Source organism: Diceros bicornis, chromosome 39 (genome assembly GCF_020826845.1).
Source record: "Diceros bicornis minor isolate mBicDic1 chromosome 39, mDicBic1.mat.cur, whole genome shotgun sequence".
Classification (NCBI taxonomy): Eukaryota; Metazoa; Chordata; class Mammalia; order Perissodactyla; family Rhinocerotidae; genus Diceros; species Diceros bicornis.
In genome coordinates, this window is record NC_080778.1 from 3,339,992 (window position 1) to 3,355,255 (window position 15,264).

Sequence of the window (15,264 nt, forward strand, 5' to 3'; positions counted from 1 at the left end):
AAAAGGCATCTAAGAAAAACCTACAGCTAACATTGTGCTCAGTGGTAGAAGACTGAGCGCGTTCCTCTAAGAATAGGAATAGACAAGGGTGCCTGTTCTCACTTCTATTCTACATTGTACTGGAAGTTCTAGGCAGAGCAATAAGGCAAGAAAAAGAAACAAAAAGCATCCAAATACGAAAGGAAGAAGTGAAACTCTATTTCCAGATGACATGATCTTGTAAATTAAAAAAAAAGAAATGCAAAGGAATCCACTAAAAGTCTATTAGAACTAACAAACAAATTCAGCAAGTTTGCTGGGATCAGTATAAAAAAATCAATTGCTTATTTCTATACAGTAGCAAAGAACATTCTGAAAACAAAATTAGAAAACACTTCCATTTACAATAGTGTCAAAAAGAATAAAATACTTAGAAATAAATTTAACAAAGGAAGTGCAAGACTTGTACGCTGAAAACTACAGAACACTGTTGAGAGAATTAAAGAAGACCTAAAGAAATGGAAAAACATCCATTTATGGGTTATGGTTCGGAACACTTTATCTTAAGGTAGCAATACTACTTCAATCAATCTACAGATTCCATGCAATCACCATCAAAATCCCAGCTGGCTTCCTTGCAAAAACTGGCAAGCTGATCCTAAAATTCAGATGGAAATGCAAGGGACCCAGAATACTCAAAACAGTCTTGAAAAAGAACAAAGTTGGGTGACTCACATTTCCTGACTTTAAAACTTACTACAAAGCTACAGTTTTCAAAACAATGTGGATTTGGCATAAGGATAGACATATTCATCAGTGAAATAGAACTGAGAGTCCAGAAATTGCTTTTCTGGATCAACTGATTTTCAACAAGGGTCTCAAGACAATTTAATGGAGAAAGAATTGTCTTTCCAACAAGTGGTGCTGGAACAACTGAATATACACATGCAAAAGAATCAAGTTGGATGCCTATCTCTCGTCATACACAAAAATTAACTCTAAATGGATCAAAGGCTTAAATGTAAGCACTAAAACTATAAAAATATTAGAAAAAAGCACAGATGTAATCTTTGACCCTGGATTAGGCAATGATTTCTTAGATATGACACCAAAAGTACAGGCAACAAAAGAAAAAATAGATAAATTGGACTTCATCTAAATTAAAAGCTTGTTTGCTGCAAAGTACACTATCAAGAAAGTGAAAGGATATCCCACAGAATGGAGAAAATATTTGCAAATTGTATATCTGATAAAGGAATTGTATCTAGAATACACGAACAATATTTACATCTCAATAATAAAAAGACAAATAATCCAATTGTTATAAATGGGCAAAGGATTTGAATAGACATTTCTTGAAAGAAGATACACAAATAGCCAACAAGCACATGAAAAGATACTCAACGTCATCAGCTATCACGGAAATGCAAGTCAAAATCACGATAAGGTACCGCTTGACACCTACTGGGATGGTATAACCAAAAAGACAAATGTTGGCATGGATGAGGAGAGATTGGAAGCTTCATCCAGTGCTGGTGAGGATGTAAAATGGTACAGCCACTTTGGAAAACAGTCTGGCAGTTCTTCAAAAGATTAAACACAGCAGTTACCCATGACCCAGCAATTCCACTCTTAGGTATAGACCCAAGAGAAACAAAAACATTTTCCTACAAAAACTAGTACCTACATAGCAGCACTATTCATAATAGCTAAAAAGTGGAAACTACGCAAATGTCCATCAACCAATGAATGGATAAATAAAAGTGATCCATCCATACAACGGAATATCATTTACTAATAAAAAGGAATCAAGTACTGATACATGCTACCACATGGATGACCCTTGAAGATATGCTCAGTGAAAGAAGCCAGCCACAAAAGACCACCTATTGTCTGATTCTATTTATATAAAACACCAGAATAGGCAGTTTAGTGATTGGGGTGCAGTGAGGGAATGGAGGGTGCCTGCTAATGGGTATAGGGTTTCCTTCTAGAGTGATGAAATGTTCTAAGATTGATTGTGATGACAACTGCACAACTTTGTAAGTATACTAAGGACCACCAACTTGTACACTTTAAATAGGTGAATTGTATGGTACATGAATTATATCTCAATAAGCTATTATTTAATAATAAAATAGAGACAAGCTGAGGTTTCCAAACTACAGATATGTTAGGCAAAGTGAATATTTCTCCAAGTTATAATGAGTTAATAACAGTAACACAGTCCTTTCAATGTGATACTGTCTCAAGAATTTATCTTTAAAAATATTTTTTTAAACCTAAACAAAACCTTCCACCCGGTTTGTTCCACTTTCGCCCCTTTCCCCCTCTCCCTCACGGGCTCCTCCTTCCCCTGCGGTCCCCGCGAGGTCACAGCACGAATTCCGGGCTCACTTGAGTGCGCGGGTCCCGGGGTCCCCCGGGCGCGGGGCTCAGCCGACGGGGCGGGCCTGGGGGCGGCCGTTGTGACCCCGGGGCGTGTGCAAATACCGCCCTCCACCGCCACCGATAGGTCCCACCCCACCTTGGCGACCTGCGGGTCGGGGGCGGGGAGAGGCGGCGCAGGAGGCAGCGCACACGGCCGGGGCGCCGCTCGGGAGGCCGAGGAGGCTCCGAGGAGGCTCCGGGAGGCTGGGGAGGCCGGGGCTCGGGATGTGGGCGCCCGGCGGCCCGCCGGGACCCGCGGGCTGGGACCGCCGCCGGGTGGGCGCCAGGCTGCGCGCCGCGCTCGCGGGGCTGCACGAGCTGCAGGGGCTGCGCGCTACGCAGCAGGCGCGCGTGCGGAGCGCCCTGGCCATGCAGCCCCCGCCCGGGGCCGCCGCTCCCCGCGGCCCCCGCGCCCACGAGCTGCGGCTGGAGGCGGCGCTGGCGGCGCTGCAGGAGCAGTTGGTAAGGAGCGCGCGCGGGTGTTGTGGGGGTGCTCGGGGCGCGCCGGGCCGCGGGGAGCGGGTCCTCCCGGTGCGGGCAGCGCGGTGGACGGGCTGTGCGATGATTGAGGGGCACCCTGTGGGATTTCATGGACGCAGTTCAGTTCCAAAGGAGACGGACCTGGAGGCCCGAGGCGCAGGGGGAGCCCTCCTGATCCTGAAAGTGGCCCGGACCTGCGCGCCCACGCTTAGCCGCGCATTGGGGCTGCACCCTGCTCTGCCTACTCCTCACGTAGACGGAATTTTAGAATGCGTTCCTCTTTGCTTGAGTTTCAGTTCTGTTCTGTTAAGAACGCATTAAATCGGTTTCTCCTGGTGGGGGCCACTTGGGATCCTGGCATCAGATCCCGGGTACCGGGTTGTCCCTGCTGCGCAAGATCAGGGACAGCAGTGCCAGCGAGCAAAGCCAACCCGAGCTGCCCCAGTACTGGGCTCAGGTTGAATGGGGTCGTCATTGTGACAAAATATGGGGGAGAGCATGTACCTACTGAGGGCTTCTTCGTCTTTAGAATGTAAACGTGACCTGTAAAAAGTGATGTGTGCTCTGAGTCCCAACGGGCGTGGAACCGTGGACCGTCTTAGGCTGGCTTCACCATTGTGTCTTCTCCTGGCTACTTGGCCTCCTCCAAGTGCCGGTTGCTTTCCAGATGATTGGAGACTCTGGATGATGGCTCCTCCGGGTAGAAAGATTTCTGTTTAATGGAGTTAACTCTATTAGTGTGTGTAATTTCTTTTAAATTAGAAATTCAGATCCGTCCTGTTTAAAAGTCGCTGTCCTTACAAAGTAGCCAGGATGGAGCTGCAGCGTTGCTGTCCACTTAGCCCAATCACCTCGACTTGTTAACTGCTCTGGGCTAGAGAATCAGGAAGTCTGGTGTCTTGAGATGCCCCCCAGGACTCCTGTATCTTCCGGTATTGCAGAGACGGGCGCTAACTTTGCAGCCTCTCCTGTGATTCGGCTGCTTCGTTGCAGAGGGAAGGAGCTGATTATTGAGTGGAACCTTCATCAATTGTTTTACCTGCCCAGTTAATCAAGTCATGGCAGCATATTTATGTCGTGTTTGCACCCAGACACATCCTTCCTTACTTGAGCTCTGCGAGGCCCACAAAAGCCGACAGAGGTGCCTGAGACACGTGTCACAGGAAGGAGCTGTTGAGATGCTGCTGTGAATTGTTCTGTCAAGGGGTTAGAAACAGAGTTGGTGATTAACTTGGCTGAAGTAACTCACAAATCAGACTTGTGAGTTCTCAGCCTCTAATTACAAGTAGCCTTCTGGAAGAGAAGATCAAACAGGTTTTTTGTTTAATTTTTTTTTTTTTTAATGTGGGGACCAGAAGGAACACGCAGACTTTGTCTTGAAACTTTGTTCTTGGAAAGGATTATGTGATCAAAAGAGAAGAATAATTGAATTTGTGTGACATCAGCTCTGCGCTTAACACTTTCACATTTTTCTTACAGGGGAAAAATTAGGGGTGATACTAGTTCTATGATGAAGAATACAATCAAAAGACTTTCATCTCCAGTACAATCACACACTCGAGTAACTCCCGCTTAACTGAGGGCCCCCTCCTGCCCCACCCTGGTGTTAACCTGGTCATGGGTCACCATTCAGGTGTGAAAACAGGAAGAACTTTTATCTGACCCCAGGCAGCTTTATCCTGCAGGATTTCCCAAGTGAGAATGAGCCTGAGCATCTCCGGGGATTTAAACTACAATTAAGAAAAGAGCAGCATTCATCACATTAACACTTAGAATGTGCTGCAGCTTTTTCATTGCTGCATCTAAAGTCACAAAAGAGCGCACAGTAGGTGCTCAGTAAGTATTTGCTGAAGAAATAAGTGAGCGACTTTTATTGCTGTAACAGAAGGGAAAATGATTTCAGTATTTACAATCCCCTTGTTCCACATTTCTAAGCTAATGAAGCCCCATGACCTCTGACCAAAGCAGTCTTTATTGTCTGCCCAGTCCTGTGCTCACCTGTTTAAATCTTCAGGCAGATTTGTCATTCCCTGAGGAGTGGCTGCCACCCCCGTTTTTAGAAGGATTACTTGCCCAGCAACACTGACGTGGAAAGGCTTGGATGCCCCACAGGAGTCTGGGAGCTCCATGTCCACCAGGAGGCGCTGTTGGCATCCGTGGGAGAGGTACCCTTAAGTGGGAAGTGGAGAGGGGTTCTGGGCACCCTGCAGTGAAATCTTATCCTGATGAGATTCCCTGTAGTTGACTTTGCTGGTCGTGGCTTGTCCTAAAAGTGGCAGCGTGCAACAACTTCTCACTGATGGGTTCCAGCATTAAACGCTGTGAGAGCTGAGGTCTGACTCTGCAGCTGTAGATGTGATGTCTGGTATTGTCCTTGAACCGACGTGCTGGCTTCCAGAATTCATAGAGGAATGAACACTCAAGGTCAGGAGTGAGGGTGAGGCATCCACAGGACCGTGCCCAGCCTCCGTCTGCGGGTCTCCAGGGCTTGTTATCCATGAGGCTGGTCTGTGACCTGGTCCTCTGCTGTTGACTGATGGACTTCTTTTCAAGTTAGGTAGTAACCTTGACCCACCCGCAGGGCACATGCGATAGCCATGGAATTCATGCGTGAAATGTTTTCTTTGCACATTCCAGCTTTCCAGGGAAGAGCGGTGGTGTTTTAGAGGCCAGCTCTGTATTCTGAACTTGGGGGCATGTTTCATTTTTGTCCACTTTGTCTGCCATAAAGGTTTGAGAAGGCTGGAAAGCTGAATTGTAAATGGGAGCAAAAGACAAAACAAATGGAAACTAGATCTTTCCTTATGGCAAATACAGTAAACATTTCAAAGAAAGAGATAAGCTGAATACACAGTGACACATCACCTGACGACGTCTCAGTCTATGGTGGACACGGGCCACACAGATGACGGTGGTCCCATAAGATTAACGCCATACAGCCTAGGCATGTAGTAGGCTGCACCATCTAGGTTTGTGTGAGTACACTCTGTGATGTTTGCACAGCTACGGGATTGCCTAACACATTTTTCAGAACTGCCTCCTTCATTAAGCAATACGTGACTGCGTTTTTCATGGCGTTCCTTGGGTAAAAGTCCTCAAACCTTTTGTGGTCCGTTTGTGCTCCCTGGGAAGCATGTTAAAATGCAGGTTCCCAGGCGTGCCCTAGAGTCTCAGTTGGTGGATGCGACATGGAGCCCAAGAATCTGCATTTATAGCCGGGTGATCCCACCTGCTGGGGAACCGTGGCTGTGCTCCCTGTGACACGGGCACCCCTTACCCCTTAGCTAGGTTTGGGGGTTCTGACACAATACGCTGCCCCGACAGTGCTCCTGTTCCCTGCAGAGTGATCGGGGAGTGGAGGTGGCCCCCCAAGCTTGCTCGCTGCTCTGGAGGGAATGTGTGACTGCTGGTCATGATCACGCAGCAGTGACATCTTTGTAACACATTTCCTCTGCAGAAGTACGTGGATATAGACACTCCGTGGCTGGCTTTGCAGTCGATTATGCTCCATTCTGGGCACAGAAGGGACGTTTGACTGTTAGCACCAAGTTACATGCCAAGAAGGAGTTAATGAAAAGCAGAGACACAAAAACCCCAGTGAGGGACGGGAAGGGTCCTGAACCTTTTTCAGGTTCAGGCGAGGACGGCGTAAATCCTGAATGGTCCTGAGGATGCAGTAAATCATCTGTGAGGACCCAAGGCTGTGTGTCTGTGGCCTCTCTCATTAATCAGAAACCACCAACTGGACGCCTGGCTGGCCAAGGATTAATCACAGAGCCATCAATCGCAGCACAGACACGCAGGGAAAGGGGACTGGGGATGGGGAGGAAGCCAGCTGGCGGATGCAGAGATGTCCTCCTTCTCCAGAAGAAAGAGAACGTCGTGATTTGTAAGAGAAGAGGTCAAATCAATGTTTTTAAACACTCAAGTGTGGCCTAAGAGGAACTTAATCTTCTGTCGGTAGCGTGGTCTTGTTTTATGACAGGAAAAGAAAAAGTCATTTGCACTAAAAATACACACTGGCCCCTTTGTTTGATTCTAAGTGTTTTTACACGGATGGTCACTGGCCGGAAGCCATCGTTGCTTGCTCCACTGGCCCCTCTGGTGGTGCTGTTCACAGGGGGACAGGTTAAGAAGCCGGGATGTTTAGGCCAGTCTGGGTGGTTCTGGGAGTATAAAGTTTCCATTAAATTCAGGACTGGTTTAAACACTGTGCTGCATTTACAGATAATATTATGGCTGCGAGACTCTATTACTGTAAAACTTGGGGATTGTTCTGAGACCCGGAATTGGGCCCTGAGTAACGTGGAGCTGGTCATGATGGTCTGCCCCTCACCAGGGGCCTCGTGTTGGGCCCGGGGCCTCTCACCTGGTTAACCCCACCTTGGGGTATCAGAACGCTCTGGGATTTCTCATAAGAATTGGAAATTATTGCCACCTGCTTCTCTCCTGGACTGATTTTTCATATTATTGAAATTACTGAAGTAATTCCCCTGAGCCCCAAATTATGGGGAATTCCTCATTCCCTGTGTAAAAATTTGGAACACAATTAATCATTTTCTTAAACAGGAGGAACCACATAATTGCGTTCATTAATTATTTGCCTTAAACTTAATTGTTAATCAAAACGAGAGATTTATGCAGTGGACCTTGAAGATAGGGTGAAGTTTTATAATTGAAAGAAGGAAGTTAGCATTTATTAAACAGTCAGTGCTGGTTGTTCTACATATACAGTCATGCATCGCTTAATGATGGGGACATGTTCTGAGAAATGCATTGCTAGGGGATTTCGTCATTGTGGGAACATCATAGAGTGTGCTTACACAAACCTAGATGGTACAGCCCACTACACACGTAGGGTCTATGGTGCTAATCTTATGGGAGCACCGTTGTCTATGAGGTCCGTTTTGAACTGAGGTATCATTCTGTGGCATGTGACTATATATTGTTTACGTGTGTGTACTTGTGTATATGTGTGTATGAATATATATTATGAGCATTAACCACATACGTGTATTATATATATACTACGTCATGTATATATACACACACATGTGTGTGGTTAATGCTTATAATCACCCATTTTGCAGTTGGGGAAGCTGAGGCCTGGAGAAGACAGAGCCTCTGCGAGCAGAGCTCAAATGATAACATCTAAACCAAAAAGATCCTCAGGCAGGGTTTCAGGTGGGGCTGGTTCCAGGCACAGCTGGCACTCTCCCCTCTTGCAGGGCCTGCCCCTCCCCGACAGCTCTACCAAACCCGAAACAGTTCAGAGTGCTGCCTGTAATACAGGGGGGCTAAGCATATGCAGGAGGGCCTTTTGTCCTCTCCTGGGGAATTTCCTATCCCATGAAAGATCAAAGATCAGCCTTCCCCAGATGCCTCCCGTGGGGTGTGGACAGGGGTGCTGTGTGAAAGAGTTCGGCCATGCAGCCACCAAACGCAAGGCCATTACCCGTGAGCATGGGGAAAGATCTTACATAGAGCTGGAAAAAAAGACAACAGCTGAGAATAGTGTCTGTGGTTCCTGCCAGAGGAGGGGTTTTTGTGCTGTTTTTGATCCTGATTTCACTCTCAGAAGCTGTATTACTCTATATCCTTAAAAAACAATATCTAACTGAAAATTCCTGATAAAAAAAGAAAAAGTTTGCAATTGGGGAAAAAAGTCTGTTGGAGGGTAGACTCTTTTTATTCCAGCGCAGCAGGGGAATGTCTTCCGCGCAGTGAGGCGGAGCTGCGGTCTGCAGTGGGGTTAATCACATGCACCATGGAAGTGTTGCACGGAGCCTTGAGGGGCGGTTTCTGTCCTCATGGCAGTTTGATTTCTCACTCTTTGCCTTCTTAGAACCGTTTAAGACGCCAGGACATCGGCCTGAAAACCCACTTGGACCAGCTGGACCAGCAGATCAGCGAGCTGCAGCTGGACGTGCGCAGAACCTCCAGCGAGGCCCCAGACAGCGACAGCAGGCCCAGCTCAGGTGTCTAACAGTGGGCAGGGCCTGCCTCCTTGGCCCTCCTGAGCTTTGCCACGTGTCCTGGGGACCCTCTACTTCAAGGAGCAGCGCCTTCCTGGTCTGATGTAGTCAACAGCCCTCCTGCCTCTGTTCTCAGGCAGACCTGACCTGAAAGTCAGGAGCTATATGCAAGCCTGAAAAAGCACATGATTGAAGAATATTGAAAATGAAAAACTTTTATTTAAATGTGCTTAGAAAAAAAAGGACAGAGAAAGTGTGTATATATGTGTATATATATACATTTTTTTTTTAATTAGAAAAATATTGCTTTTGATGGGAAAAAAAACCCATGGGTTTCTCTCGTCTGTCTGGGCTGAGACAGATTCTGGGTTCTATTTATGCTGGATCAACATGGAAGTTGTAAATAACTTTTATGAGACAACAAAAGTATTTTTTTAAGTCTATAGGTTTATTCAGTCTCAAATCACTATAATTTGTCAGAGAAGATGATAGTTTCTTCCCCTGCTGCCCTCGTGTCCCCCAACCTTAAAGTCACGTGGGGATAACAGTGGAGTCATCCTGACATCCAGGGTCCTGGGCTTTTTACCCACATTACACGAGTCAGACCTTGGATCAGATGACAGACCCAGGAGACTAGCCTTCTCTCCACGTACAACATTGTCTGCGGTTTCTTTCTCTTTTTTAAAATTTTCACAATGGTGTCACGGTCTGGGTTATGTCATACACGTAGCAGGGCTGGTGCCAGAAGACCTCCCGAAATGCCCTCCTTTCTCTGATCGCTTCCTCAGATGAACCCACTCAACAGGCACCGAAGAGGGAGGGAGGAAGATGCCTGTGGTACAGGGCTGGAAGGTGGGGGAGACGCCTCCACTTGACTGAGCAGCGGTCACATGCAGCGACATGAACCACTTGCCAAGGAAAGGGATGAGCGGTGTATTGGGGGGGTGCAGGGAGTTCCCCCAGCCTTGTTGGTGTGACAACAGTGGACAGTAATGGGGAGGACCCCTCCCAGGCCTGCCTTGATGAGGTCCCCAGCCGCCATTGGCGCAGAGGCTCCCTCGTTTGAGAAAGGGGCCCACTGCCTGGACATGCACTGACCGCCTCTCTCTGCTCTGTCTAGGCTTCTACGAGCTGAGCGATGGCGGCTCCTGCTCCCTGTCCGCATCCTGCACGTCTGTGTGCAGTGACCACACATCCTCCTCCCTGAGCACTTTGCTGCCCGCTGCCCCCAAGGCCAGGCCCGGTGTGGGGGACTGCCGGCCCTGGTCAGCCGACGAGACCACCGTGTGTGGGGCCCTCCTGTCCACATGGGGACCCCAGGCCACTGAGGATGGTGCATCCCGGCCCAGGCCGGTGTCTACAGGTAAAGGAGAGCCAGGATGGGTGGGAGGTCCCAACCCAGGCATTGGGGGGACAGCTGTGTGGCAGTCCCCGAGTCCCATCCCAGGACGACCGGGGGCGGCCATGGCCCTGCTGAGCACAGAGCAAGGAAGCCCAGGGGTGTGGTGTGGGTACTAACCCCGCAGGTGCTGCTCCAAACTCTGTCAGCTTTTTGGGTTTTGATTGGAGGTGGGAATTAAACACCCACTCTATTCATCACAGCAGGTCTGTTAGAATGAAAAGACTTTTTTCTTATTATTTAAAATGGACATCAGAAAGTTTTTTTAAAAATCCTTCCCAAACCCTCTGGCAGCCTGACTGGCATCTGCGGAAGAGCAGGGTGGGCACAGCTGAGAGAGGACCTGGAGGGAGGTCAGCTCACAGGCGGATTCCTCTCACGGCCCGGGAAGGAGCCTTTCTTTTTCCTCAGACTGTCCCAAAGGAAGTGGCGTCACCTTGGGATACACTTTGTTTCTAATATGAGACCTGGTTTAGTCATAGCCATTAGATCTTTCCTTGGTGAGCGTTCCCACACTTTCCTCTTGGCGTATCTGTGAGCCTCAGGGAGGGTCTGTGCCGCAGCCTCTGGCTGGTGTCCGCTGTGTGTCGGGGAGGCCTCGTCTCCCTGGGCCTCCTCCAAGTCTTCTGTGATGAGGCCGTCGAACTCATACATTTGAGTCAGGATTTACCTTGTAAGGTATCAGTGAAGGGGGAATGGTTGGAACTGGTGATAGAATCAGCATCCAAGGAGACTTTTCCAGGCTCTTTATGTCTCGGCACCGAGTGTCACGGCAGGTGGCAGGTTGTCTCCCAGGGAAGCGGGGTGGGAGGAGCGCTTTGCTGGCCTGGGCTGCACATGCACTGGACTGAATCCTGCATTAGATGCTTCCCTTACTGATGTATTTGTTCATTTTTCTCATTCCCAGGTGATCTTGAGAGAGCCCTACTGGCTGAGGTGGGGCTCCAGAAAGCCAACGCAGACCCCAAGTCCACTTCTCTCCTCTGCCGTGGGATGGACCTCCCGCCCCACTTGCTGGACCCCAAGTACCAGCGTGACCTGGTGTCCAAGGGTGGCAGGGAGGTGTACCTGTACCCCAGCCCCCTGCATGCGGTTGCTTTGCAGAGCCCCCTCTTTGCTCTGACCAAGGAGACCCCGCAGAGTGACGGCCACTCACCCCCTAGTAAGGCCCCTCCCCGTCCCACAGGTCCAAGCTCCATCCGGACTAGACCGGTCCTTGAGGCTGGCCCGGCCGGAGCCTATATAGACAGGCTGCTGCGACTGCGAGGCCGAGGGACCCCCCCAAGGGGCAGCTTGGGTAAGCAAGGACCCCCAAGACGTGAGGCATCCCCATCCCCGCAGGAGCTTGGTGGCCAGAGAGTGGACAGTGAGGACCGCCTGGAGAAGTCAATCTGTGCCCCAGGAAGAGCAGAAGTGGGAGGGGTGGCTCAGAGGGGTGACACTAGCGGGGACAGCCTCCAGCAGCAGGGACCGACACACCTTGGGGGCACCCCGCACCCCAGCAGCCTTCCCGAGGAGGTACCCAAACCCTCCAGCAGATGCGTCGGTGGGGAGAGCACCCAGGGCTCCCCTCGGCTGGGGTGTGGGAGGGCTAGGCAGCCGGCTCTTGGTGGCCGGAAGGGCGGGGCCTGGTCGCCCACTGGGGGAGCGGGCAGAGAGAGTCCCACTCTGGCCCCAGGGCCCTGTGGCCGCCCCCACTTTGTTGCCAGTGGAGCTGCCCCCACGGGGCTGAAAACAGGCAACCCCCAGACAAAGGCCGCAAAGATCAAGAGAGGCGCCAGCGACAAGGCGCTGAGGTCTGGGAGGCAGCCGCCTTCGTGGGGCGCCCTCGCGGCACCCCAGCTGTCCCCCGAGTGGGGGGGCGCTCTCAGAAGGAGGCCCACCCTGGCCGGGGAGGCACCCGGCAGGGCCTGCTCCGAGGCCAGCCTCTACCCCGTGCCCTGCTTCGTCCCCCTGCTGGTGGCCCGCCGGGAGGGTCACCGGGCGTCGGCGCAGGCCTTGTTCCCCTTCGCAGCGGCCCCTCTGGTGGCGGCCGCCGGGGAGGCCAGGAGGAGGCAGCGCAGGTGGCAGTCCTCCGTGGAGATCTCAGCCAGGGCGCGCGGGGCCAGCATCCCCGACGCCGGCCTGGGGCCGCACAGGCCGGCGGCCAGGAGAGGGGGCGGCCCGCGGCCCGTGTGCGCCCGGGCCAGGCCCCAGCTGCCCCGCCAGGACGCCCTCGCCGGCAGCGAGTCGGACGGCTCCGAGCGCTCTGCCGAGTGCTCCTCCCTGCGCCCGTCCACCGTCGCGGAGAGCAGCGGGGACGAGGCCAGTGACCACACCGCCAACCGCTTCGGGGACGGGGAGTCCAGTGGCAGTGACTGGGAGGCCGGTGTGCGGGGCCGTGGGGGCGGCCTGGCCTGGCCTCGGGCGGCCCCCCAGCAGTCCCCGCGGGCCCCCGCCGGCTCCAGGCCGCCGCTGCCGCCCGTGCCCAAACTGTGTCGCGTCAAGGCCTCCAAGGCCCTGAAGAAAAAGATCCGCAGGTTCCAGCCGGCCGCACTGAAGGTCATGACCATGGTGTGAGGCCCGCGGGGACGCGGCTGAGCGCGTCCCCGGGCAAAGCGACCCGTGTTCCAGGAGAAGCCTCCTCTTGAGGACCGGGGGCGCACAGGCACTAAGGGGCCTCTCCATGGCCAAGGACGGGTCCGGCTCTGTTCAGCTGCTCAATATGCAGATGTGGATCTGTGTGTCCTGCCAATTTGCTTCATCTCCCAAGTCACCATTTGAAGGGGTCCCCTCAGAGATGACGAAGCAGGTCCCCTGAGGTCACTGTGACTCTGTGGGGTGCATTGCCCCGCTCAACAGGGACATTGATAGAGAACTGGGAAATTTCAGATTGTATAGGCCACTCCAGCCAACTTACAACTTTGTCAGCATCTTCCCAGGACAGAGACGTCCCAGCCAGGCTTTCTCGGCGTCTGTGTTGTAATCCTGGTGGTAGCTGACCCTGTCCTGGTCCCACTTGGGCTGGGCACTGTAGTCCCAGTCCTGTTAAACCATTCCTCCCAAAAAGCGTCCTTGGAGACGGTTGCAGGACTGTGCTCTGGAAATTGGGTTGGAATGTGAACTCCCGTGTCAAGCCCTCACCGTGAATCAACACCCTGATGATGCTGTGATCTTCGAGAATATTCTTTCCCTTGTAACCTCCCTCTGCTCCTTTCCCGGCTGGCACACAGTAGGTGTTCAGGACACCCTCCTCCTTTCCCATCTCGTAGGCGCTCTCTCACCCAAGGTGGGAAGATGTATTTCACGTGAGGACAGTCCAAACTCTGGTTCCAATACACAGAAGTTGAGCATAAAAGTGTTTTTGAAAAAATACCTTTTTTGGTGTTTATTTTTTAAAGAAAATTTCTCTGAACATTTCAAGGAGAAGATCAGGTTTTCAGGGAAGCTGCTTGCTGACTAGCACAGTATTTTCAATTCATAAGGCAGCTGTATCCTGAATCAGTCAAAACTTCTCCAAAACACTTCCCTGGGCCTGGTGGGCTGGGGAACGTCCACCCCGTGGTCCCTCATGGGGGGGTCTGGACCCCCTCAGCCCCTGCCACAATCTGCAGGGTTGGCAGGAACTTTTGAAGGAAAATGATAAGCAAACCAGCCAAAATTTTAGTAGATTCTATACTGGGCGTTAGTTAGATATTCATGTAACAAACAGCTAGTTTCAGATACAGTTTAAAGAGCATTTTGAAAAGCAGATACGTTTTAAAAAGCAATTAACATTTTAGAACAAAGAAATCTAAATTGATCTGTGGGAAGTGAGAGGCTAAGTTTTCTGAAAGTGAAGATAGAGTGGAGGGGCTGCTCCCTGTAAAACCTCGAAAATGCAGCCATTTCTAAGGTCCCAGAGCTGACTTTGAAATTCACGCATTGCATTGAGTCTGTGTGGATAGAATTCCCACTTGTGCTTCATGGAATCTGCTTACTAACAGAGGTGAAAGGGTCTTCTTGAGCTTTTTAAAAAACTGCGTTGATATTTGAAGAAAAATTCAAACCCACCCATGATGGGGGTTTTATTATAAAAGGTATTACACAGGGTATTTTATAAAAACGGTCTAATTCTCAACCGTATGGCACACGAGGCAATGGAGCACTGGTTTTGCCAGGGCCTCTTAGCGGGTGAGGTCTCGAGACAGATTCAGAGTTGAGGGTTCCAGCTTTCACCTCTGTCGATACAGTTTTCACAGCGTGCATCCCTAGCTGGCCGTTCTGCAGAAATGGCCGTGAAATTCCATTTATGTAGCACACTCGGCTCTATTTGACCATCTCTGGCCGTTGTTGGAGCTTTTCACAGCTAAGGGGCTTTGAATGCAGTCTTTGGAAAGTGCAGACTTCCATCCTTCATGATTAGGAACCCTGTCCTTGTCTCACAGGACTGGAAACTTAGCTGTGTCTCTCTTGCCAAGATCGTGTGGAATCAGCGCTGAAGGGGATGCAGTGGGCTTGGGCCTCTCGAGGTTTCTGACAGTGTTTATTTTTCTCAGAAACCAGGGTCCATTTCCTAATGATTCAGCCTCCACAGTGCAGCCAGACAGGAACGCATTCCAGCTCAGCGGATCCCGGGCCTGTCTGCGCAGCCAGCAAACTAATTATACCAACTAACTGAGCAAACTGACCAAGCAAACGAACTCTGCAAACTGAGCAAACCAACTTAAAACTCTGTAGACTACGAGCAGAATGCAACCGAGGCACCTTCAGACAGAAAGTGTCCTCAGTGATCAGTCATCAGTCTCCCTCCCTCCCTCTCTGTCTCTGTCTCTCTCTCTCAACCATGGTGGCGCAGACACACACTTCCATCTGCCCAAGACCCCAGTCTACTTCCTTGCTGGTCATGTTGCATTTCCTCTCAGGCAGGTTTGCAGTAAGTAAATATAACTCGAGATGCCACTCCTCGATCAGTAATTCAGCAGGAGGACACAGCCCAGGGCTCCGGTCCTGCTGGGCTGTTGGCTATGACAAGGCCCGGCC

The 15,264-nt window shown here is 50.8% G+C and overlaps 1 protein-coding gene across 1 annotated transcript; it reads left to right on the forward strand.

Annotated features, from left to right (window-relative positions):
- The first annotated feature begins 2,634 nt into the window (after positions 1-2,634).
- Positions 2,635-14,733, forward strand: DACT2 (dishevelled binding antagonist of beta catenin 2). The gene is made up of 4 exons (XM_058533978.1): positions 2,635-2,871; positions 8,735-8,867; positions 9,985-10,227; positions 11,171-14,733. Exons 1-4 carry the CDS (start codon positions 2,635-2,637, stop codon positions 12,820-12,822), a joined length of 2,265 nt encoding a protein of 754 aa, XP_058389961.1. The 3' UTR covers positions 12,823-14,733.
- Positions 14,734-15,264: the final 531 nt, after the last annotated feature.

What these genes read in the sequence shown, in the direction of transcription:
- DACT2 (XM_058533978.1), top strand. Translation starts at nt 2,635, where the DNA reads ATGTGGGCGCCCGGCGGCCCGCCGGGACCCGCGGGCTGGGACCGCCGC. An exon ending in CGGCGCTGCAGGAGCAGTTG is followed by an intron (nt 2,872 to 8,734) that starts GTAAGGAGCGCG and finishes TTGCCTTCTTAG; the next exon opens with AACCGTTTAAGACGCCAGGA. An exon ending in GCCCAGGCCGGTGTCTACAG is followed by an intron (nt 10,228 to 11,170) that starts GTAAAGGAGAGC and finishes TCTCATTCCCAG; the next exon opens with GTGATCTTGAGAGAGCCCTA.